Source organism: Rhamphochromis sp. 'chilingali' (genome assembly GCF_963969265.1).
Source record: "Rhamphochromis sp. 'chilingali' genome assembly, chromosome: 21".
Classification (NCBI taxonomy): Eukaryota; Metazoa; Chordata; class Actinopteri; order Cichliformes; family Cichlidae; genus Rhamphochromis; species Rhamphochromis sp. 'chilingali'.
The window spans coordinates 8,984,455-9,009,603 of NC_137949.1; the positions used below are offsets into that span (position 1 = coordinate 8,984,455).

A 25,149-nucleotide genomic window follows, 5' to 3' on the forward strand; every position below is an offset into this window, starting at 1 on the left:
CCACTACTGTAACAATAAATAAAGAAGACTACACCAACAGCCGTGAGTGCAGTGTGCAGATGGCAGGTAGCTGCTGTGGAGACAGAACGGGTTAGTCTTATTACTTTATGTGCTTATATTTGTCTTCCATTAAATACCAGTTTACCGGAGATGTCTGCTGCCTCTGCATTTACTGGCCAGCTGCACTGCAGTGTAACAAAGAGCATAAGCAGACTCTTGGAAACCCACAGACTCAAAAACCTAAAACACTGGACTTACAGTCAGACTTTACTCACACTATACAAACCTTAGGTTTCATATCACAGTGCTAAGTCGAAGGAAAAAAAAAAAATCTAAATGTGCATCACAATCCAAAGACTAAAGTTCACTGTCTTGTCTTGCCTGTGACTCATGCTGCTCTACACTACACATGTGCTGCACCCATAGCTACGTCTGACACACAGGTTTTGTCCCTGAATGTAACTAGATATAACTCACTGCAAATGGCAAATGGATACATACATTAATACACTGGATGGCTTTATCACAATCTTCCTTTCTGGTGTAATTCACAAAGGCACACTGTTGCTCCAGGAGCATCTTGATGCTGTAGATGGCCCCAGCTCTGAGAGGGAGAAAGGAGCGAGTGTTGAAATGATCGATGAACTCACTACTTAACTGACAAAAAAAAGACCCAGCAACTGCTCAGATCATATTTTGGTTTTTCTTTTCTAATTTCAAGCCTACAACATGAGAGTGCTGAGGAAGATCCTCACACAACAATAGCGTTGCCATAGCTCACCTGCTAAAGAGCTCGTGGAGTTTTACATAGGTGACAGTAGGCGCCAATAATCCAGTCCAAACAGGGAAAAGTTCTCTTTAAAACAAAACGGCAAGAATAAAAACATTCATTTTTAAATTGATATGCTCTATGATTAAGCAAATAACGTTAAAAGCTTGAAAGGAAATCTGAGCCCACTTCCTCTCAACATCAAACTTACAGTCACATTAAAGTCAAATCTTCCAGCATTATACACTTTTTAGTAGATCCTTACTCCGACTACATACACAAACTTATACATAGCACATCCAAGGTGAGACAAATCAGTCGGAGACCTGCAGAGTGATTATCAACCCCCCCCCCCCCAAAAAAGCCCTTAAAATATTGCAAAAAGAAAACTATAATTTCATAAACACCCTTTTGTTTGAATTTTCGTGTACATATTAATGAGGACTTACGGTTTTGGACCATTCCTGGAGCGAGGGGTCGGCGACTGAGACTTTGATCTGTTTTGGCCAAACGCGTCAGACTCTCTCATCTGCTGCATTCGTGGGCGGCTTGGTTGTAGGACAGTCCACTCTCCCACATCGTCATCATTATCATCATCATCGTCATCATCACTGTCATCATCTTTCAGCCCTGCTGGTGGGTCTGCTGTCTCTTTGCTGGTGGCAGGAGCTGTGCAGACTGAACAAACAGTACAGTCATGTTCACACTTGACTGGAATTTATATATTTTTGTGATTTAACACAAAATCACAAGTGGTGACAACACTGTTCTTTTAGATGAGGTGTAGATTTGCTCTTTTTTTTTTTAACACAAAAGCAATTTTCACAAATCGACTAACCCTACTCAATCATGGCAAAGAATGTAGTCTTAACAGTGCCGACTGTTGTAGTGCAGTCTTTATATACCAGGACGCTGTTGTTGTTACAACATTTTATTTACCTCCAGGACCTGTGTTACTCTCACTGGCAAACAGAGCTTCCACAGCTTCCTCTAGTGTACCGTGAGTTTTCAGGGCTTCAGAGCTCACTGCCCAGCTGAAGCCCATTTCCTGAAATCATACAAACATACAGACATTAAAGCCACAAATGATTACTTTATTAGCCCAACACATACACACCGACAGGTGACACTGGTGTATCCCAAAAAGAGCTTTTCATATGAATCTGTGGGAGGGAAACCAATGAATCAGACTTTTGTTTTGTCTCATTTCCATTTTTGCAAAGCGTCTCCTACCATGAGGTGCAGCGTCTGTGCTCGTTTCAGCTCCTGTGCGGCTTCAGCACTTGTACTTTCCAGCCTCAGGACCTCTTTGTAAATCAGTGAGGCTTCGTAGTATCTCTGGGAGAATCAATGTTAGGATGTGAAATTAGTTGGGGAATTTACAACAAGTTGTAGGATTGCGTTATTACACAAACAAAACCGCCAAGTCTTCAGTTTTTAAACGAGCATGCTTAAAGAGGTTCTGATTCAGCCACACGGCATTTTGGAGGATGCAGTCTGTTACTGTTTAATAGCACCGGGCTCTTCACACAGGGACTCCTGTTATGCTGGTAATGAGGGAATGCTAAATAACAGAAAACACCAGAGTATGATGCAATGCAGCACAAGCAAGTATCTGCAGTTCCTCTATTGTTCCACAGAAGTATGTTAATCCCCAGAGATCTCAGTGTCAAAATGCCCATCTAAATCATATTTACAGCTGCAACAAAAAACCCCAGCAAAATATAAGCTGTGTTAACTGGATAACTTACCTTAAGACCACAGAGAGCTTTCCCTTTCCTAAATAAACCTTTTATCCAGTTTGGTTCCATGGAGAGTGCAACGTCAGCATCCGTGAGAGCACTTTCATACTGCTGTAGTCTTTCAAAACAGAGGGACCGATTTCCAAATAACCTGAAACACAGCGAACAAACATTTATGGCCATTAGCAGTTAACAGCTCCTGGTAGTTCTAATGATGTCAATTTAAGTCAATGTTCTTACTTAAATTCCTTTGGGTTGAATTTAATAGCCTCAGTGAAACATTTTACTGCCTTCTCGTACTGCCCAGAGGCAGCCAAACGATTCCCCATGTCTGGAAAAGAGAAAAAAAAAACTGTTGTATCCTGTTTGTATTTTGACTTTTTTTTAACATAAGGCTCTCAATGATGATGGATGGAAAATGTCACTTACTGGCAAACTCAATGCTTTTCTTTGCATACTCCTCTAATATGGGATCCATTGATTTCTGTATAGAAACCCCCCCAAAAAAGTCTGGTTGATGAATAATATTTTCAAAGTCGTACTTTGAATTGAAAAACAAACACATTTGCGTTGTGGTTGCTAGTAAAAGCTAACAAAAGCTTCATCCAGCAGTATGACTGAGCTGAAATACTGAGGGTTGAGGTAGGAGCGGAGAGGGTTTTGCAGCATGCTTACACATCACATTAGATAATGGTTAGAGGGATATTCTCTGGGTCAAAGGGAGTCCGAACAGAATGTCCCAAACTACAATCAGTGATATTAAAATGATCAAGGCTAAGCAGGGGGTGTTTTTGTGTCTGTCTTTGTGATTCCAGGAAAAAGGAGCAGATAGGAGGTCGATTTCAAACTGCCAAAGCAAATTAAATCCTTTAAAACGACAGATATTTCTCCTGTACTTCCTTCTAAAAAAAAACTTTGAACACAACATTCAGCAATTTGGGAGCAACAGACTTTAGTCTTGACCTATAAGAATATGTTTTCAAGATTCCCACCTCTTTACTGGTTTCAGCTTTCTCTTTCTTTCTAACTTCAGGTTCCTCAGTGATATTTGGATTTTCCACTTCAGGCTGTTGAACTGCAGATAATTTACTTTCCGCCTTTTTTCCTCCTTTTTTCTGTTTCTGAATCCACGTCTCCTCAGGCGCCGATTCAGCAGAAGTAGCATATGAATTATTGAAATCCAAATCCTACGGAGGATAAAACAAGGTGGTTGTTTTGGGGATAATCATCCGAAAGGTGCTCTTGTGAAAAGACTGTCATTTAAAATACGCATGAAAAATAGTGTTACATATTTGCATATAATCTGATACTGTTAAAGCTCTACCACTTAAAAGAAAAGGTTGCCTTTCTGTTCCAAAAAACTGAAATTTACAACTCTGACAGACCTTTTGCTCCTCTTCCTCGTTCTCATTCATCTTCACAAGATTTTTTTCTGCAGTATCAGCACCAGTCTTATCACATCTGGCTGCCTCAGTTGCCTTTTGAGTTTTATCGCTTCGTGAGGATCCAGTTGTTTCTGCATTACTTTCAATTATAGTCTCATCATCTTCTTTTTCAGAGGAATCTGACTTGCCTTGTTCTTCCTCCTGAAATAACATAAACAGCATTACAAACAATCAGAGCAGCTTTAAAAATACCTTTCTGTCTGGATTTTCCACTCTGACACTTGCATGTACACACAACAAGGATAAAAATAGACTCACAGCTGAACCGTCTTTAACTGCACTCTCCTTTTCTAGCCGCTTCTTTTCTTTTTTACGCTGCAACAAAAGACAGAAAATTCTGGTCAAAAAAAAAGCAAAACGCCAGCATTGCTAGAACGTTAAATCCTAATAAGTATGCATATGCAGACCATTTTTTTACGCTTGTTCTTCTTAGTTTTCTCCTTACGCCTTTCCTCTTCTTCTATTAACTCCTTTGCAATTCTATCAGCTTCCTGGTGAAAAAAAAAAAAAAGGCAGTGTCAACTAACGTTCCAATAAATTCCCAAAAAAGAGTAAAATCTGACAGAGTGCACACAAGATAAATTGCTTTGGATAAAATTACCATTTTAAAAGATAAATATAATACTGCTTAAAGTTTTTTCAATGCTTTGGTTTATTCCCCACAGAGTACGTGAGTCAGAGAGAAAGATATATCCTATTACAAACCAGACACAAATATTAAAGAGATCGTTCCTTGTTTCATTTCCCAACAAGTGCAATAAAAGGGCAATACCTCATCAGTGAGCTGTTTTATTTGCGGATGTGGTTCTAAAGTCCTGTTAGCGGCCCTGCGTTGATAATAACGATCGTCGTCGTCGTCATCATCTGAATAAACGATATCTTCCTCCAAAGGATTTAAAAAATTTAAACCTGCAAGTTATAAAAGACAAATACAAAAACGTGATCGTCACTCCACGATAACACAATGCAAAGATCACACCAAATTCCCTGCTGTTTAATCACGAAAGTGGTGAAAAGAACCACAAAAAAAACACAACACCTGGGAACAAGTAAATAACAACATTTTTAAGTAAATGAACTAAATCAAATCAACTACTACAGCTTTTTAAAGAAAGTTCCTCCTCACTGTTACTAAAGTGTCATAAGCATCTGCTTGTTACACTCAATACATACATGAAATAAGTGTTATCAGTTTAGTTGGATTTCTTGTGGCTATAACAGAGGTGGGAGATATACAGCAGCTTTAGAATTAAATAACAACATTTCAAGAACATTTGCAATAATTAGATTTTGGCTGTTGTGGGAAATATCTGTTATCTGTTAACACTGTTTTGCTGATGCTTGCAGCTTGGACACAATAAGTGTAAATATAGGTAAGTTTCCATCAGTCTTTTCTAATGAGCAACTGTCACTGATGACATGCATCCTAATTTGAACTGAATCTACTGAAATAAGGTCCCACGGGTGCCAGCAGCATTATGATGCAATAACAGTGACACAGCATAATTCTGATGCAAGTGCATCAGAATTCATTTCCCTACAAATTAAGTATAAAATAACTGCTTAACACTTTCAGCTCTTGAGCAGCCTGCACAATTGCACAGAACACAAGTTTAAAAAAACAAACAAAAAAACTCAAAAACAATTCCTACCTGGGATGTAAACAGCTGCTTAAAACCCTGCTTTACCACCATGTAGCCATGTCAGAAAATTTCCATCCAACAATTGCTCTTCCTGTCACATGGAGCACAACTAGCAATTGCTCCAACCAAGCTTGGTGGGCTCATTTTCTTACATTTGGGCCACACATCACTGCCAGCACCACCTCCTTCATAACCTGGTTATCAATGTTGGGAGTTTGCCTGAAGTGGTGAAACAAGTTTGTTGTTTCCACCTTTAGCAGGAGCATTTTTTCTGTATATTAAGTCTTGTGCTTTAATGGAGCGCACTGAAGTAGCTCCCTTTTAAACTGCTAAATCCTCGTAGGAGTCTGATCCACGGCTCTGCCTCTCAGGCATAACTGTGCTCGTCTCATTGTTGTCCACTTAACAGATGGCGTTGCTATATCAACAAATTTGTGATATGACAATTTTATATCACGTAAAAATTTATACTGGTATTACGGTAGGCAATATAATAGGCACAGTGCTAGTCTGTAGTTGTGGATTTGCTGCAAGTGGCTCAAGAAGATGTATGTCTGATATCCCTTCCCATTCCTTCTGTTTCCTTACTCTTCCAAATGTATGCTCAGTGTTTCCTCCCTCCTCTATTTAACCTTAGATTATTCAACACTGCACTTGCATCAAAGCAGACAAATTTAGCAGACAGTTTATATAAAAAGGAAAAAAACAACAACAGCTGAGCAGCAATGCTTAAAACTACAAGCCTATACTAAAGCTTGATTTCAAGCTTGATTTCCTCTTTAACATAACTTGTAACAGCAGTTTCAGAGAATGCTTTACCAAAAAAGCCAGGCCGGATATCATTCAGGAAATTGCCAGAAGGAGCTCGTCCACTCAGGTAATCTACCATTGATTCCTATAAAGAAAGAAAAAAAGAAACAAATAGTTAGCATCCAACATATTTACATGTTTAAAAAATGAATCTGCTGTAAAATAAACTACAACTGATTTGGTTTGTAATTAATAGTTTCAGTATTTTTAAAGCAGAACTGCAGCCTGCATTTCACAGGTTCTTGCTTCTTGCAATCAAATGTTTGCTGGTTGGATTCCTCTGTTGTTATCACATGAATATCTTTCATCCTTTTATACATGAAGGGGGTCGGAAGTTCAGAAAATGCTAACAGGTTTGTGTGTAGAGAGTTATTAAATTACTGTGACATTATATGAATAATTTCCTTTGATACTAATTTGTCTCTAGAATTAGGATATTTATTCTCCTGTTGATTGACTAATTGATAATGATTAAACAAGTCATGTCTCAAATATGATGACTTCCAGCGTTCCTTCGTTTTATGTCATTATGAGTTTACTACCCCAGCTTCTTTTTCATTAGTACATCTTATCTTCACCAGCCTGGGACACAAAGCACAATACAAAAGTCTTAAGCCACCCTTCCTTTCTTTATATCAGTGCTTCAGGCTTTCTGAAGGGTCTTTTTTTTTTTAAACATTGGCTTATTTACCACTCTTTCCCCCCCCTTGTACCAATATTTTTGTTCGTTTACATAAAAATATAAAAAAGAGACACCTAACTCAAGAAACCAGAAACGAGCTGTGGCTGAAGTATACTAAATTACATGAAACGGGACAGAAAAATCATAAAAAAGTATAACAGGAGTTTCTTCAGCAGTGCCTCTATTTGTTTTGGGGCTAAATTTCAGAGAACGGCGCTGGGATTATGTCAAAATTGATGGAATTATGAAGACAGAAAACTACCCTCACATTTTGCTCTACCATGCAAATACCTTCTGGACAGAGTCTCACTAGCAACGTCTTAAGGGTGACATTGCCAGTGTGTTTCAAACAAACACTATCAGTCCACAGTCTGGACCTCAACAGTGTGGGATCATTGTGACAAAGAATGGAACAAAAGCAGCTTGTTAAAGAAATAAAGTAACTCCGAATAAACAGCGTTCGCTGTAAGACTGCAAGCAAGACGTCTGCTTTATTACACGCTGACGAGCCACCATGACCACACCTAACATCATAATAACCTGTTTTTCTACATCTGTGATAACACTGTAATAACAACACAGCAGTTTTATGGCTTTAGTCATACTCACGTGTGTGTGCATTAGTCTCGAGTTTTCTCGAATTCTGGGCATGGCTGTCCCACCTGGCAGGTAGAGAAATGGAAAAATAAACTTCAAACATATATTTAAATACTCAAGGACTAGCATGTAACGTTGGAGAGTTAACATTAAAGGTGGTAAAAACACAGCAGCGTCACCTTCGCGCTGTCTGAAAGCCACAATAATACGTCGTTAGCTGGTAAGCTAAACAGCGACATAAGCTCAAACAAGTCAATTTCTTGGTAAATGAAACTGATGGTCAGGCCTCCCTAATAAGAAATAACTATCACTGCTTTATTCTTACCTTTCACAATCTTTCTAGGCATGTTATTATTTCTGTGAAGTGTCGTCCAGAAGCTGTGTTTATATATATATATATCGTTGGATAAGCAAATTCTACAGTACAGTGATCCCTGCTTCCTGCTTTCTGCTTGTGGCGTCGGATTTCTTCTTCTGCTGCTCATTTAGCCACCTGCGCTTCTTCTTTGACGTTTTGCGGAAAGCTTTAATCATTAATGTTGTATTACTGCCATCTTGTGGTAGTGGATTGTGTGTGTGTGTGTGTGTGTGTGTGTGTGTGTGTGTGTGTGTGTGTGTGTGTGTGTGTGTGTGTGTGTGTGTGTGTGTGTGTGTGTGCTGTTTAACTGTGACACTAAATAATATTAGAGAGCTCACGACGTCACAAGCCTCGAAAGACGCAAACACAAACTCATGATTCAGGATATTCTTCTTCAGGTGAGATGTGTGTTCATTTAGTAGTTTATTCCAACCTTTATAAGGATTTGTAAGAAAAATGCATCACTTGCAATGTTTATTGTTGTTCTTTGTTGTCTCCATGGGAAACATGCTTTTCTTTTTCATGTATTATTTATCTATTAATTTCTATGATGTGGAGTTGCTGGTGTGTTTTTGGATCATTGTCTCGCTGTATAAACAGCTTCAGGGCATAGATTACCTGAATAAACACAAAAGGTAATTTGTAAATGTGGATATCATTTATTCAGTTAAAAAAAAAAACATTATAAAAATCTACCTACCAAACTTGGTAGTGATAGTGTAATGATCTTGGAGCTGATTTGCTGCTTCAAGGTTACTTGCTATAATTGATGAAACCATGAAGTCTGCTCTCTACCAGAAAATCCTGAGGAAGAATGTCTGGCCATCACTTCATGTCTTGAACTCCAAGAACACGTGTGTTATGCAGCCGGACAATTCTACCTCTGATGAACTCAAACTAGGGCAAAACAAAAACAGAATAAAGGCTTTGAGTGCCTAATCACATTTAGGACTCAAATGCAATTGAAATGCTTTGGCGTGACCTTAAACAGACCGTTCAAACTGAAAAGTTGAATAAAAAATATTTTTGCAAAGAAGAGTGAGCCAAAATTCCTCCACAGTAATGTGAGAGATTCATTGCCACTTGTGGCAAAATTCTTTATGGTACAGTCAGTTTTTAAATGACTTTTTCATACTGGTTTCAATAATTTATTTCCCTTAATAAATGAAATCATTATTTAATAATAGGTTATCATTTGCCTTATATGAACATTTGTTTGATCCTGTGAAATATGACAAATATGCAACAAAATAAGGAACAATTAAGGAGGAACTACTTTTTCACAGCACTATATTCAGTGCTGTGCAAAAATCTTGAGCTACCCCTGATTTCTTCATATTTTGCTAGGAAAATGGGAAATACACTGATTTACTGAAAATGTAAATCATTGTATTTCTGTGCAAAGCCAGGCCGATTCTAATGAGCTTGAAAGTCAGTCTCTTGGATGACCGCCTTTATTCTTCAATGCAACCTGAACTAGGGCTGCTCAATTAATCGAATTTTAATCACGATTACGATCTGGGCTTTCAACGATCATTAAAAATGACTGAGCCGATTATTGGCCCCTCCCTCATTTATCCGCGACACCTTAAAGGCCGGTGTTCCAGATCTACTGGCGTTTAGATCAACTGGCGTTGGTCGAACAGATGTGTGGCAGTCTTGCGTTTCAGTAGCTCCTACCGACAAACCAGCAAAAAAAAAAGCCAAATGTGTCATCTGTGACACTTGTGAGGTTGTCTCAAACACACTCCGTCAGTCTTGATGCTGTTGAACAACAAAATGTTTAAAAATGTGGCGAGTTTACCTGGTGATATCCTCGTGCGCCACGCGATCGCGAAAACAGCAAACAAGTAACACCACGCCGTTGTTGTTCACGGGACAGCAAGAGTAAACGATCGGGAGACTCTTGTCGTCGTTATCGTCCCCCTCGCACGGTTTATTTCTCCGAATTCAGCGTTTTTGCTTCACAACTACAGCGTGCAGTTTACTTTGTGCACTAACATGGAGTCGAGTCAACCAGCGCCACCTCTGGCCAAGTGCCACAGCCTACAGCCAGATCAACCTGTGACACACATCTGCACCACGTTTGAATTCGTGTCATGCACATTTGTACCTTTCAATTGTGTCTGTTTGTGCGTCATGCAAATAAACCTTTGGAAAGAATGAAATGATATCATATATTCCTTATTGGCCTACATTTGTACAAAATTCCAAATTATATACACAAAGTCATAGAAATCACCACTCCAATTGGTCATCATGATTTTAATATTCTCTTTTTCCATAACAATGAAATACACCTTGGACAAATATGACACATCAATATTTCATTAGTGTTGTCACATCACATCCTGTAAGCATCGTCTGTCTGTGTCTTTTCCCTGAAAATGAATATTTCCAGCCAATATAGGCAATTCATCAACATGGCTGGAGTTATATACAGTCTGTATAAGTGTGGTTAATCTAATGAAGATTTGTAAGGAGACGGCAGTTACTGTGAATTCACAGCAGTTACACAGTGATTAGTAATAAACAGCCAGTGAGAGTGAGTGGATATGACTGTTCCCACCACTAACACATGACCATAGGCCACTACTAGATTAACTTGTGACACATCTGCACCTGCTGCTATGATCACGTTGAGTAGAGGCTGAGTGGCTGCACTTACCCCTGGTACATCCAAATCTACCCACAAACATGTTGAAAGATGCAATGCCAGCAATGTGGATTGTCAACACTGAAAACAATCAGTAAGCAAAGACAACAGGGATCATTTGTTTCTGTTTATTTAGCACCCACAACATTTGTAGTCGCCTTCTGCACAGGGGAAGTCCACACACACCGTGTGGTACCACTTTCCACAGAAGGTGCAATCTGCAAGATTGAATGAGATTGTCAGGGTCATTGTCTGACTGTTTATTACTAATCACTGTGTAACTGCTGTACATTCACAGTAACTGCCATCTCCTTATAAATGTTTATTAGATTGACCACACTTATGCAGACTGTATATCACAACCAACTCTAACATGTTTGTTTGCAGAGGGAAGACACAGACAGACTACGCTAACGACATGTGATGTTACAACACTGGTGAAATATTAGTGTGTTCACGACATTTTTCGTATGGGCAAAAGTATTGATATCAGGATGGTGATTCTTATGTGTATGTCATTTGGCATTTTGTACAAATGAGCAGCCCTAACCTGAACTCTTAGATAAGCTTTCTAGTCAGATTTTGTATACTTGATTAAAGAAATAGGAACAAATGTTGTGTTTTTGTGACATGATCCTCGTAGCAAATGATAGAGATAAAGATATGATTTAAAATTAGTTCTGTTATGTGTAGACACAACAATGGTTCATCTCTTGAGTTCATCTCTTGAGTTAGGTGCCTTGAATGATTCACAGTGCACTGTTAAGTGGCTTAATAAACAAATAAACAACAAACTTTTTCTCAGAAAATGGTCAAGTATAATAATAACGTGCTATTCTGAAACAAAATGTAAATAAATGGGGGGTTCAAGACTTTTGTGCAGTACTGTAAATAAGTTAGTTTGTATTTTTGTTTTTAGATGCATTCAGAGCAGTGTCCATGTCAGTATATATATATATATATATATAAAATCAGGTTATGAGTTCAACTGCTCAGTTTTCAAAGAAGCTTAAGTTAAGCAAAAGTTAAATCTACAAGAACAAATCACAATTTTGTTTTAAAAATTAAAATAAATGCACAATAAGATTCACATGTTCACATTAGAAACAATTAAAAAGAAGAGAATCACATACTGACGGGAAAACTCATAATTCCTGAGAAGAAACTCACAAATTGTAGAGGATAAAAAGCAAAAAGTTAAAATAAAAAAAAATTATTTAAAAATTAATTTAAAAATTTAAAAAAATTTAAAAAAATGATATTATTGTATTTTTGTGGTAATATTTTGTGCTTTTAATGATTATAGAGTTTTTAGTGATGATATTTGAGTTCTCATTTGTTAAATGAGCTTTTGTTATTTTGTTTTTATTCTGAAATCGGTGACGGAACTTTAACCCGGAAGCAGTGGAGTGTTATTATGCTAATGATGTGTCATCAGGACTGAGGGTGGGAAGTTTAGGGAAAAATAAGAGCGGCGGGCAGTGGTTTGTACTTGTCTAGGGGGTAGTATAGGACATTTAGAAAATCCTTTCTTTGTGACAGCGCTGTCATAAAGTTGTCGCGATAGCAGGAGTGTAATACTGGGCGCATTTCTTCCACAACTGGACTGTTAGCAGCAAAGCTAACAGGCTGTTTCTCGTCTTCTTGGGTCCGGACGGGACGGAAGAGGGATGTCCTGCAGCTTATTTGAGTTCTGTCGGCTTCAAGAGTTCAAAACGGTCCGGCACTTCTTGTTTCGGAACGAGAAAAGCGAGCCAGTCGAAGAGAAGAGTCAAACAGGTAACGATACAGGAGGAGGATAGGGGTCTTCTGCAGCTTCGAAGTGACAGTAGCTCAGATAGCAGCTCGCAGCATTAGAAAAGTGACCTCGGTGCTGTAAAGTGGTTTGAAAATGCGGATAAAGTGTGCATAACTAGTTTTGGTTAGTTGATTAATTTTATCATGTTACAACGGAATAAATGAAATATTCACCGCCTTAATGTGCCTTTTGTGAGTCCAGAATCAAAAGCAGCTTGCAGCTGTTTGCAGGTGAATCCTTGTATGGTTGTATTCAGGCCTGGACTCGTTTTGCACGCAATGTTATATGCATCATTTCGTTTTTCCGCTATGTGGAAGTCAATACAGAAATGCTACTATATTTCAACCTGTTGATGTCAAACACATGGGGTGTATATGAAAGATGAATGTAGCTTCCAAATTTGAAAAGGAAACATCTTAAACCTGCATTATTTCCACGTGGTCAGCAGGGGGCGACTCCTATATTTTAAAAGAAGTCTGATCGTATAGATGTCCATGAGAAAATGAGCCTATTGCTCATTTGATCTGTGACCTCAGTAAGCACTTTACCGATATGTTTATAGGCTCAGTCGTTAGTTTTATGTCTGGTTAGTACATTTTAGTACTACTAGAAGAAAAACAGGATATGATTTGGGGTGGGCATACCTTACGATTGTCAAGTGTGAGGGTCCCTTAACTGAAGGACTTTCTGACCATACTGAAGATGGATGTGGTGAAAGTGTTAGGAGTATGTCACAGTATAGAACATCTCGTTTCCTGTTATGACTTTGGGGGAGGTGTTTTATCAACCATGTGAAGTTTAAGTGAATTTGAAATGTTGTGCACCAATTTGCAAGACACATAACTTTGACACAGAATATTTCAGTGTTTGAGAAAAGAACCATGGGCCGATTACAGCATGATCATTAAGCTCAGTATCAAGACTTCCTCATAGCACGGATGGCCTCATCTGAGATGTTCTTTTGGCCGATCACATCATTCTAAATCTTCGGTAGGGCTGGGCCATATTATACCGTTCACGGTAATACCGGTATAATGTTAGGCAACGATAGGAAAATGAAATATCGCGATAGAATGGGAGTAAAACGCGCATGCGCAGTGCCTTTGTTTTCATACGCACATGGCCGATTGTTGAGTGAAACAGATGAACCAGAATTGGTTTGTAAAAATGGTGCAACTTCCGTGATGTGGAACTGGTTTGGTGTTTGTCCATCAGATACACAACAAAGCACATTTTTTTGCAGAACATGCAAGCGGCCGTTGTTATTGTCATATTTGTCGGACTAAGATGCTCTTAAATCTGGGAGTAATCTGGGTCCTAAACTCCGTATGCTTCAGGTCAAACAACACTGCAGCATCACTTAGAGTTAAAAACTTTCTAAATTCTTTCATCTTTAATAAAACGATCAGCATTGCTGCTTTACCAGGTGTAACTATAAAGTTTAACTTCCAGGCATCCATGAAAACAAAAGTTATTACATTTAACGGAGTTAGAAGTTAGCAGGAAGCTAGCGGAAGTTAGCTCGCTAGTTTCGCTAGTTACCTAAGCATGATATTGCATGTTCTGACTGAGAGATTTCTGAAAAAAATCAAACGTACAGCTCTGCTATCACTTCCAACATAAATGAAGACAGGAAACTAAACAGCAGTGACGTTTGTAGGGTTACTGAAGTTGGGCTAGCTGGTATATAATGATGTGCTACGTGATCGCTAGCGACACAGCTATGTTAGCATAACATAAACAGTGAAGCTGGAGGACGAACACTAACACTTTTCCACTTATAAAAGTTAACGTGAAGGTTCCTCATGGTTAGAGACAAATGCAATCGCATGGCAGGATGCTGTAAACGGACCAAACTTCAGTCAGGAGAACAACTGAGATAATCCATCCACAATACGAGGTTAGTCATTAATATACTGCAGCAACATGGGAATAGAGCAGCTGCAGAGAATTCAACATTAATGAATCAATGGTACAGAAGTGGAGGAAGCAAGAAGAATGAGTTTAATAAAGTTTGATTTATCTGACTGCTTTGTTTCGCTTAATGTGCCATATAATCCCGTGCACCTTATGGTCCGAAAAATGCGTACTGCACACTGCAGTTTAATGTTGCAAAGCACCTCTTTTTAACCATATAACCATATTATACGTGGTTATGCTCAGGATATGCCAGCCCATTTCTACTGGAAATGCCTTTTGGTTAAACTTTCAGCAAGGAATTTGCATTTGCACTGTTACATTTTTATAAAGCTTTAATGTACATAAAAACCAGCTTCTTGTTTAAGTGAAAATAAATGGAAGGTTGTCTTTTTGCGCTAGTAATGTTGTGGAGTTGTATTTTGTCTCGCATCAATTATATCGTCGGTTATATCGTTATCGCAAATTTTCAAATATATATCGTGATAAATATTTTTGGCCATATCACCCTGCTCTAATCTTCGGTGTGATAATGTGGTTATTTTGGCCAAACAATAAATCTGTAGCTAGACGCCAGGTAGCAAACAGTTATATGTCAACTATCCCAAGTTCACTAATCCACCAAATATTGCTGGTATTAGGTTGTTGTTTGCATCCATCAGTCGGAGGAGGAGAAATCTGCAGGTCTTTTTAAGTGTGAGTCATTGCACATGAGGTCCCTGAGGGTGTCACTGCAGGATGCTCAGCAGAAAGGACAGATAGAAAGGGTGCTTGGATGTGTTGCATTCATGCGTCATTTCATACTGATGCCTGCAGACACACACGCACTGTCGTCATGGGGACACTGAAGTGCCAAGGCGTAAAGCAGCAGGATTTCCTCCTGATTTCTGAGCTTTACGCTGTTGCTATATTATTAGTTCATTTCCCTTTGGCACAGAGCTTCTGACTGCTCAACTTTAGCTGCCACAGTTATGTAGCAGCTAAAGTTATGTAGCAGCTATGACTTCTGCACCCCTTCTTTACAGTTCTTTCAACTGTATAGCAGAACTTAACATGTTAACATCCTGCTGCATATAACAGGTTTGATTTTTTTATAGCTAATTTTCTCCTTTATAACATTGATACAAGGGATAAATATTTATATAACTCACATGTTTAAATTTTGTTAAAAATTTCTTAGGGATTATTAAAGTATTCTGATTCTGATTAATGCTTAAAGTTTGCTTCTTTGACATGTGGATGCTAAGTCAGGCGGCTGTAGCTACTAACTGTCTGCCAGGGTTCACCTCAGCTAATTGGACTCCCTAGACTGGACCTCCTTAGTATGTTTGTCCGTTTGGTGCCCAATTACCTGAGAAATTATTTTGCTTGCTGTGCAGTTAATTGTGCAAACAGACTGTCAAAAAAATCTGCGCTCCAGCTCATACTCGAATACTTTGTTTGGCACTTGCTATTAAATAGCTGGTACCTATGAATGCAGCTTGCTAGCTTAGCTAGCTGATAACTTGCAGTTCCATCATGTGGCTTCAAAAAACCAACACACATTTCGAGTCTTTTGAGTTTATCTTAGTCACTGCATTCATCTCTTCTCTACACTCTGTTTTAGCCACCGTACAAGCATCACAAACTTGACCCATTTTTAAAATTTATTTTATTTATTTATTTGTTTCCTGCCTCTTACTCAGAAGATAATGAGCTGTCTTGGGACACCTCTGACTGGGAGTCGGCATGGGAAGGTGGTGATAATAAAGAGGAGGAATCCACCTCTGATAAAAAGGTTTGTCTCATTGTGGAATGTGACATTATTGGTGTTTTAAGTTGATGTCTATTTATTTACAGGGAAAGAATGTGTCATTCTGTCATTTTTCTTAAAGTTGTCTGTGCAGTGATGAGACCTGCGCAGTGTACTGCGCTATGTGTCATGCATGTCGTATAATGACATATAATAATATCGTTAATGAAGTTACAGCTAGCTGGATAACCACCACCACTTTTGCTATTACAGACATTAATGTTTTGTGCCATTACACAATTTACTGATGGCTAAAATTAGTAGTCTTTGACACCGAAGCTAATAAGCATTTTCACTCAGATGTGATTTTGATAGCAGTAATGTTAGCAAGCAAGATGCAGTCAGCCTGCTACCTGTAATGCATCTATGCTGCATGGATGCTGCAAAAATCCTGTCTGAAGCCACATCAGCGTTAGTTTTCTTTTAGTCCATGTGTGGAGTTTGTGTTGGACTTCTGTGTTGGGTTGGTGTGGTCAGACATTGTCCGTTAAAAAAGCCTTTAGCAATTCAAAAATATGACCTATTTTACATTTGAATCAACTACTGATAATATTGTCATTGGCTGTGACATAGGACAAACACTCATTTTATTGTTACAATGTCATATAATATTAGAATATAAGCGCTCAATGCGCACTTCTAAAGGTGGCATAGGTCTGAAGATCTCCTTTGCTCTGCAGGTCGCGGATGATGCTGGCGGGCAGGGTGAACCGTGGCTGCAGGACTGTGTCGTGTCCCTGTCGCCCTGCGCTGACCTGCTGGTGGTGGCCCGTGAACAGAAGGCGGCCTTTCTCTCAGGTCAGATTCTCAGACACGCACACCCTGATATGTGACTCTGGAGTTTTCTTTCATACTGTTCGTTTTGTGTCTCACTATGGAAAAGCATCCCATGTCCTCATCAGATGCTCTCATACGACACCACTAACCCTCATGTCAGGAGGGCCTAGGACCCTTCTATTTATTACCTTTTTCACAGAAGCCTGTTGACAAATAGACTATTGGGCACTAAAGTGTCCACAAATTCAAGCAGGAGCAGCTCATGAGCAGCACCAATAATTTCCTCTAGCTAGTCGTGGTGTGGTGTAGTAATACTTTTACCCTTGGAAGTAGAAGTGTTTCCCGAAGCAAAGTAGAAACAAATTGTTTGCTTTAGCCAACCCAACAATAGGGCTAAGCATGTAGTTGATCGGAATATAATAATAATAATAATAATAATAATAATAATATGAATGCAATGTAATAATATAAAGGTCAATATATGGCTTAACCCAAACTTTGTCACAAAGGCTATGTGCCACCTTTCACCTCTGAGCAACAGCAGTAGCTGCTTACTTTGTGTCCAGTTTATGCAAATCCAGGTTTACCTGGACAGAACTAACGGTTTTAGATTTAATAACCAGTTGCTTTGTTTGTGGTTCTGATTGCTTTATGTACCTTTCTTCTTGCTTGTCGTATTTTATTTGTGTCAATGAAATTAAGGAGCTTCCCAACTGTAGTAAATGAAGTATTCCTCATCTTTCTTTATTCTTACAGCTAAATGGCGAACAGATGACAGCGGCAGAGAAGAGATGACTCTGGGAGTATCTTGGACTGGAACTCTTAGCACTGAGGAAGGGTGAGAAAACAATATGTTAACTTACACACAGTCATTGTGGAAAAGGTTGATAATGGCTCCTGTTGGCGAATTATCCAGGTGATTGAATTGGAGGATGGAAGTGAGACAGATCAGTTATCCTTAGTTCAGTTTAAAAAGTGGACCTTTACTAAAATGACACCCCTACAGTTTTGATGAATGTAGGAATTCAGCTATAGAAACCAAAACAGTTTTTTGTACTGGGTTTAAACATGAAAGTCTCAAGTGGCCGTTAGAGGAACTGCAGTTTTTGACCTAATTTTTCAGACCGGCTACGTTGCTGTTTTACAAGAAGAAATTAAATAAGAAGTTGACAGTTTATCAGAAGGCAAAACACAATTAATACATTAAAAATTATGATAATTAAAAACCTTAGCTAGAATGTAAATACATCAAATATATGTGACATGACTCCAAGTCTGATTTCTGTTTCCTCATAGAGAGTGTGTGAGCAGCACCATTTGTATTCCCTTGGCAAGTCAGAAGAGGTGAGATTTATTTATCTGTGAACTAAATGAGGGGAAGTGCTTGTGTGTGTTTATCTTCACTTCATGTCTCAATACATTTTTCAGGAGCTCCACTGGGCGGCCTGACTGGACATGTGTAGTCGTGGGTTTTACATCTGGTTATGTCCGTTTCTACACTGAGGTACCTTTTTAATCTATAACGTCTTCAATAATTCTTTGAATTATAGACAAGAAAGTGTGATGTGACTGTCTCTCCCTTCATGCAGAGCAGTTTTGCTCAAATCAGAGTGCAAAGTTGCAAACATTGGCACTACTTTGCTAAAACTTTTTAGGTAAAGCAGAATCAATCTGTACTGATTTAAAAAATCATGCATGGTTTAATTTTCTGCTAGAATGACATTGATATATTTTTTAAATGTTGATGTGTTTTCACCCAGCCCTGACTATCAATTGTGTCCCATCAGAGCGGCGTTCTGCTCCTTGCCCAGCTGCTACACGAGGACCCGGTACTGAGGCTCAAGTGTCGCACTTACGAGATCCCTCGCCACCCTGGAGTAACTGAGCAGGTAACACACACCTGAAGCACTCTTCAAATTCAGAGAGGTGTGTGTGTGAGGATTATATTCATATTCAAAATCAAAGTGACAGTCTGTTTCAGTTGTGTGATTGTCATTGAGCATGAAGATTATAATCCTGATCTGTGAGCCAATGTTGATTGTTGATTTTATTTTTTGTCTGCAGCACGAGGAGCTGAGCATCCTCTACTCTGCTGCAATGGTCACCATAGATGGATTCAGCCTCTTTCAGTCTCTGCGGGCCTGCAGGAATCAGGCGGCAAGAGGTACGGCTGCTTCTCTATGTCTTTGTAGGAAGAAAGTTCAGTCAGACATTTAGTTTGTGTTTGTGGCAGCAGTGTGTGTGCACAAAAAAATGGCCACATCTATTTGCATTTATAATAGGGTATATAGCATGCCCCCCTGAACATTATATTCAGCTGCCCCTTTGGAGATACTCTCATCTAAAGTCAGATATCTTCCAACTTTATCATCTTGGACTGCAGCTGGTAGTCCTTTTTCTGCTCTGCACTTTCTACAAGGTGGTTCTCCAGGTTCTGGTTAGTGATCCACCAGAGATGAAGAAAGATTGCCAATCACAGGATGAGGGATCCACAAAATGATATCAAAGGATGGACCAGAGCTAGCTGGTTAGCAGTGCCTGAACTTTCAAAATTGCTCAGCAAGTAAACTGAACGTACGTGCAAATAGATTTTAAAATAAATAAATTACATGCCACAGTGAGTCCCCAAATGTATATGGCCACTGTTAATATAGTCAGTGTGAAATATATAATATATAAAGTGGCTCTCCTAAGTAAGTCAGACACTTTGGTGAGAAGTTGCAACACATATGAGGAAAACTTTCTCCCTTCCTGCACAGGGAGGCAACAGACTTGTCAGCCTGACTGTATGTGGATTAGCGTGCTTACAATTGTAGTTAACCCCTCAAAAGCCAAAACTGAGCTGAAAAAAACAAAACATGCATAATCTCTCAGTACTGTTTGCAGTGTGTTAACAGAAGATGTTTTTCACTTGCTTGCTGGCTGGAAAGTGTTTGCCACAAAGCATTCAGGTACTAAGGTGAAACCAACCTACTTATACAGAACCCCAACCCCACAAACCCCACACACCCCACACACCCCACAAACACAATCACCTGAAGTATAAACAGTTTGGAGCGTAGTACCCAGATAACAATGAGTGTTTGGCCCAAACGTGGCCCACATCTGCAGTTTTCTTTGGGCCGTATTTGGCCTTGATTTAGTGTCTGTTTGGCTGCTTAAACACACCCACAGGTCTGCCTCTCATGGGCCAAATATCAGGTGACGTTTCAGTGAAGCCTGGGCCTACATTTGCTAGAACCAAAAGTGGCCCCAGGTCAGGTCCAGATGTGTTTGCTATCTGGGGAGCCAAGCTTCAGCAGCATTTGATCTAGTGCTCTGTGTGTTTGTTGTCTGCTCCTATAATAACTCTGAATACTCTGTGTGACCCAAGACAAACCCTGTTTAGACCTTAGTAGAGTTAAAGTTGACTAATAGATAATAAAAAAAATACTGTTTTATTAAAGTTGTTGCTTCTTACTAACTTAACCTCCTTTTGATCAGCTGCAGCAGCAGGTAATGATGTGATCCAGCCTCCTCCTCTGGCCTATAAGAAGTGGGGTCTGCAGGAAATGGACACCATTGTGGACCACAGCAGCGTGGGTAAGAGTCTGTTTGAGAGCTTTCCACTGATAATTCATGCTGGTGGTTGGCTGCTGCATAATGGATTAACTTATGATATTAAACATCATAATGTTTTGGATCTGCAGATGCGACTGTGTCATTCACATTTACAACATCAGATGAATTAGCCCTTCATTCATTTTAGTAGAGCAAATAGAACTGGAGAGATAACACTAACCAGTGTTAGTCAAAAAAGACTCTATCCATCTGACGGATATATTATTCACCTTTACATATTTCAACTGAGATATTTACTCTTAAAGTGATAAATTCAGATGGAGAGTCTACAGATTTATCTTTATGATTGATCCAGATGACAGTAAGTAACTCTTCTGCTTTTAGGCATCATGACACTGTGTGTCTTTGATCAAATGAAGAACGCATCTATCCTGGGAGGATTCAACGCCTCAGTCAAAGGCAGCCCCCCCGCCATGAGCCAGTATGTCACTGTAGGATCTGGGCCATACACGGGCTTTTACTATGCTATAGAGGTAATTATATTTTCAAAATGGGTATGTATCATGACTATAATCGCCTGCAGTTCAAAAATTAACAAAAAAATCTGCTTTTCCTTGTGTCCCTAACTGTATATAGGGGAGTTCTCAGCCTCTGCTGTCCCATGTGGCTATGGCAGTGGCCAGTAAACTCACCTCAGCCCTCTTCAGTGCTGCCAGGTGTGTGTGTGTGTGTGTGTGTGTGTGTGTGTGTGTGTGTGTGTGTGTGTGTGTGTGTGTGTGTGTGTGTGTGTGTGTGTGTGTGTGTGTGTGTGTGTGTGTGTGTGTGTGTGTGTGTGTGTGTGTGTGTGTGTGTGTGTGTGTGTGTGTGAAGCCCAATCACATGGTGTTCCCCAAGCTTAGGTTCTCTGTCCTATTTTAATTTTTTTTACATTTTTATTTTCCTAGATCATACAGTGATGATTTCCACTGTTGTACAATTGCTATGCAGCTATATGTTTAAGCTGTGACATAAATATAATTTAAACTCTTCATTGTGCTCATTAACTTTAAATCCAAGTTCATTATTCTTGTAAGCAAACAAATACTTAGACACAACTAAGTCAAAAACGGTCCAGAGTCTTTGGGCTCCAATAAAATGATCCGACAAATGGATAGTTTTTGGAGGCTTGTATCAAAGCACAGGGCATAAGTGCACAGGCGGCAAAGACAAATGCCTCATCCAGTGGAGAAGTTGTTTCCAAGCCAAAGTCAGGGGTCAGTGTGCTGGAAAGCATCTGGAGACGGAAGATCTGTGTTTGAAGTTTCCTCCTTACTGTTTCTCACTCGCTTTTTCTTTTTCCTCTTTCTATTTTTTCTATCGTCACTTGTCATTTCCCTCTCAGCGGGTGGTTGGGATGGAACAAAAACAAGAACGAAGAGGAGGCTCCCCAGAAACAGAAGCCCAAGGTGGAGCCTGCCACCCCTTTAAGTATCAGGTACGAACTGGGACATCTAAAACACAAATCCAGTCGTCGTCGACTGTGTGCTGTTGAGACTGAAAACCTAACCTGACCTCAGCACACTTGCTGCTCTCCTTTGCAGATTTGGTCTCCCAGACTCTCGGCGGCATGGCGAGTCGATATGTCTGTCCCCGTGCAACATGCTGGCTGGAGTGACTGATGACTTTGGCCGAGTCACACTGCTGGACTTGGCCAGGGGCATCGCCATTCGCATGTGGAAAGGTGAGGTGTAAACACGTGGAAGAACAACTCGTTGTGAGTGACACACATATGTAATAGAAACACATACAGAAATTTGTTCCATATTGGCAGGATAGTGTCGCACATTTACTGCAGATGTGTGGCCTGTGCACCCATGATGCAAACCTCCTGTTCCACGACATGTCCAAGTTGCTCTTTTGGGCTGAGATCTGGTCACTGTGGAGGCTATTTGAGTACAGTGAACTCACTGTCATGCTCAAGCAATCGGTTTAAAATGATGATTTGAGCTTTGACACTTCCTGCTGCAGCAGCCATTAGAAGATGGGTACACTGTGGTCATAAAGGATGTAATGGACATGGTCATCAACAATAATCAGTTGATGACCAGTTGGTACTAAGGAGCCCAAATTATGCCAAAAAAACCATCCCTACAGCAATACACCAGCATCAGCAGCCTGAACCTTTGATAAAAGGCAGGATGGATCGATGCATTCATGTTGTGAACACCTAATTCTTAACCTACTATCTGAATGTTGCCAGAGAAATTGAGCATCATTAGATGGGCTAGAAATGCAGCTCTATCTCATTAAGTGTGCCTATGCGAAGGCACACTTATTACTATTGCTCGGATTTATTAAGTGTGCCTATGCGAAGGCACACTTATTACTATTGCTCGGATTTATTATTAAGTGTGCCTATGCGAAGGCACACTTATTACTATTGCTCGGATTTATTATTATTATTAAGTGTGCCTATGCGAAGGCACACTTATTACTATTGCTCGGATTTATTATTATTATTAAGTGTGCCTATGCGAAGGCACACTTATTACTATTGCTCGGATTTATTATTATTATTATTATTATTATTATTATTCTTTTTCCGCCTGAAATTTTGGACCTTAACTCGCCCCACAGTTTTGAGACAAGGTTCACATATGATATATCATTGTGTGCAGCTGGAGCTGGAATGAGTTGCTATGACTTTTGGTGTTTATTACTTCTATAGTTTTTTAAATATGAATATTTTAATGCAAGTTTTTTCCCATTGAAATGAATGGAGAACAAGAAAACTTCATTTGTGGTGTGCTGGCTCACTCTAGTGGTATGTCGGGAGTAATACGAGGCGGCCGCTGTGTCCCTGTGGACGCTTTTATTTTGTATAACTACCGGAAGTAGTTCCTGTGTACTGACGCTAGCTGGGTAGCTAGCGCCGCGTCGCTTAAAAAGCAGCCGGGCTTGTCTTAAACTTAAGAGGCTGACACTCGCTAAACCACCCGATCGCTCGCCAAGCGACTGTTTCACACTGGACTTATTTTTCGTTTATATGGGCCGATGATGCTGGTCGATGAGGAAAAACTAACTGAGTTGTTTGGTGGTGGCTAACGCGGAGCTAGCTAGCCACCGGTATGTGTCTCTTTCCCCTCATATGTGGGGAAAGAAACATGTGAGGCGGCCGCCGATCGACCGGTTTTCAGGTGAGAATGTAGGTGTGTAAACGTCAAATATCTGCTCGTTTTGTCAAAACATCCCATATTAGCAACAGATTTCTCACGATGTTGCTGCTAGCCGGCTAGCTAGTTTGGCCGGCCGGCTAGCCGGCTAGCTAGCTCGGCTGGCTAGCCGGCTAGCTAGCTCGGCTGGCTAGCCGGCTAGCTAGCTCGGCTGGCTAGCCGGCTAGCTAGCTCGGCTGGCTAGCCGGCTAGCTAGCTCGGCTGGCTAGCCGGCTAGCTAGCTCGGCTGGCTAGCCGGCTAGCTAGCTCGGCTGGCTAGCCGGCTAGCTAGCTCGGCTGGCTAGCGCCGCTTCGCTCAAAAGCACCCAGGCTTGGCTTTCAGTGAGGCGTCTCTAACTCCTTTCACCCCCGATCGCTCCGCAAACAGTCTTTGTCTTAGCTGGACTTATTTTTCGTTTATATGGGCCGATGATGCTGGTCGATGTGGAAAAAATAACTGAGTTGTTCATATACCGGTGGCTAGCTAGCTCCGCGTTAGCCACCGGTATATGTCTCTTCCCCTCGTATGCGGGAAAAGAAACACCGATCGACCGGTGGTGGCTAACGCGGAGCTCAATCGTGGATAAGGGAAACCCAATGCAGGAGAAGCAGGCGGCTGGTGAACTGAATTTCAGGTAAGACGTTATTAACTGCACTCTATTTGGGTCAGATATAAACTGAGTTTAGGTGTAGTTTATTTTCGTTGTGCTGACAGTTACAATAACTGTACTGCGTGCTAGCTAGCACGACGGAGTTTCTATACAGCTGTGCGCGCTAAGTTACTGATTTTGAACTTTATGACAGCCTCCCCTATTTTCAGGCGAGAATGTAGGGGTGTAAACTTCAAATATCTGCTCGTTTTATCAAGAAGTCCCATATTTTATCAAGAAGTCCCATATCTCTCACGATGTTACTGCTAGCGCCGCATGGCAGCTAGCTGGCTAGGGCGGCTTGGCTGACACCTAGGCCGGGCTGACTGATACCCAGGCCGGCTCACGCTCTCGTTTCACCGCCGCATGGCGGCTAGCTGGCTAGCGCGGCTTGGCTGCCACCCAGGTCGGGCTGGCTGACACCCAGGCTGGGCTGGCTGACACCCAGGCCCGCTCACGCTGTCGTGTCACCCCTAGTCTTTCGTGATGACTCTTGGTTGGCTGCTGGACTTATTTTTCATTTATATGGGCTGGTGATTCAGTATGAGTGTCCGGTGAACTGAATGTCAGGTAAGACGTTATGTATATGTAAGGTAGTGACTGGAATAAGTCACAAGGTGTCGCTGTTGAGCTGCATATATGTTGTAAATTTTAGCAATTTTGACCATTTGTCCTCTGCAGGACACCGTAGTTCAGATTTCTCGTTCGCGTGGGCGCCATCTTGGTTCAGTGTTTACTGTGATGTGCAAAGGTAAGCACTG

General features: G+C 40.3%; 2 protein-coding genes across 7 annotated transcripts in view; one reads left to right on the forward strand and one right to left on the reverse strand.

The window, feature by feature from the left end:
* LOC308389557 (uncharacterized protein) overlaps positions 1-10,081 on the reverse strand; it is a gene marked incomplete at its 5' end in the record, with an annotated part of 11,325 nt that extends 1,244 nt beyond the window's left edge. The window contains 17 exons of one of the 3 annotated variants that reach the window (XM_080871029.1): positions 502-604; positions 782-856; positions 1,219-1,447; positions 1,709-1,817; positions 2,003-2,107; positions 2,521-2,662; positions 2,752-2,842; positions 2,941-2,995; positions 3,504-3,698; positions 3,897-4,097; positions 4,215-4,271; positions 4,364-4,447; positions 4,729-4,865; positions 6,419-6,494; positions 7,701-7,753; positions 8,747-8,943; positions 9,851-10,081. In XM_080871029.1, coding sequence (XP_080727155.1) covers positions 502-604; positions 782-856; positions 1,219-1,447; positions 1,709-1,817; positions 2,003-2,107; positions 2,521-2,662; positions 2,752-2,842; positions 2,941-2,995; positions 3,504-3,698; positions 3,897-4,097; positions 4,215-4,271; positions 4,364-4,447; positions 4,729-4,865; positions 6,419-6,494; positions 7,701-7,753; positions 8,747-8,825 — 1,791 coding nt within the window. Of the gene's footprint in view, positions 1-501; positions 605-781; positions 857-1,218; positions 1,448-1,708; positions 1,818-2,002; positions 2,108-2,520; positions 2,663-2,751; positions 2,843-2,940; positions 2,996-3,503; positions 3,699-3,896; positions 4,098-4,214; positions 4,272-4,363; positions 4,448-4,728; positions 4,866-6,418; positions 6,495-7,700; positions 7,754-8,013; positions 8,174-8,746; positions 8,944-9,850 lie in introns of those variants that run through there. The other 2 variants (XM_080871030.1, XM_080871028.1) reach the window with 2 other exon arrangements.
* A 2,031-nt stretch (positions 10,082-12,112) lies between these two features.
* rab3gap2 (RAB3 GTPase activating protein subunit 2 (non-catalytic)) overlaps positions 12,113-25,149 on the forward strand; it is a 37,822-nt gene continuing 24,785 nt past the window's right edge. For 3 of the 4 annotated variants that reach the window (XM_080870301.1, XM_080870303.1, XM_080870304.1), the window contains exons 1-13: positions 12,113-12,481; positions 16,103-16,194; positions 16,890-17,007; positions 17,743-17,824; positions 18,283-18,330; positions 18,415-18,490; positions 18,774-18,875; positions 19,051-19,150; positions 20,470-20,568; positions 20,932-21,080; positions 21,184-21,263; positions 21,929-22,021; positions 22,128-22,267. In XM_080870301.1, the coding sequence (XP_080726427.1) occupies positions 12,373-12,481; positions 16,103-16,194; positions 16,890-17,007; positions 17,743-17,824; positions 18,283-18,330; positions 18,415-18,490; positions 18,774-18,875; positions 19,051-19,150; positions 20,470-20,568; positions 20,932-21,080; positions 21,184-21,263; positions 21,929-22,021; positions 22,128-22,267 (1,288 nt within the window). In that variant the 5' untranslated portion in view covers positions 12,113-12,372. The remainder of the gene's footprint in view (positions 12,482-16,102; positions 16,195-16,889; positions 17,008-17,742; positions 17,825-18,282; positions 18,331-18,414; positions 18,491-18,773; positions 18,876-19,050; positions 19,151-20,469; positions 20,569-20,931; positions 21,081-21,183; positions 21,264-21,928; positions 22,022-22,127; positions 22,268-25,149) is intronic. The other variant, XM_080870302.1, reaches the window with a different exon arrangement.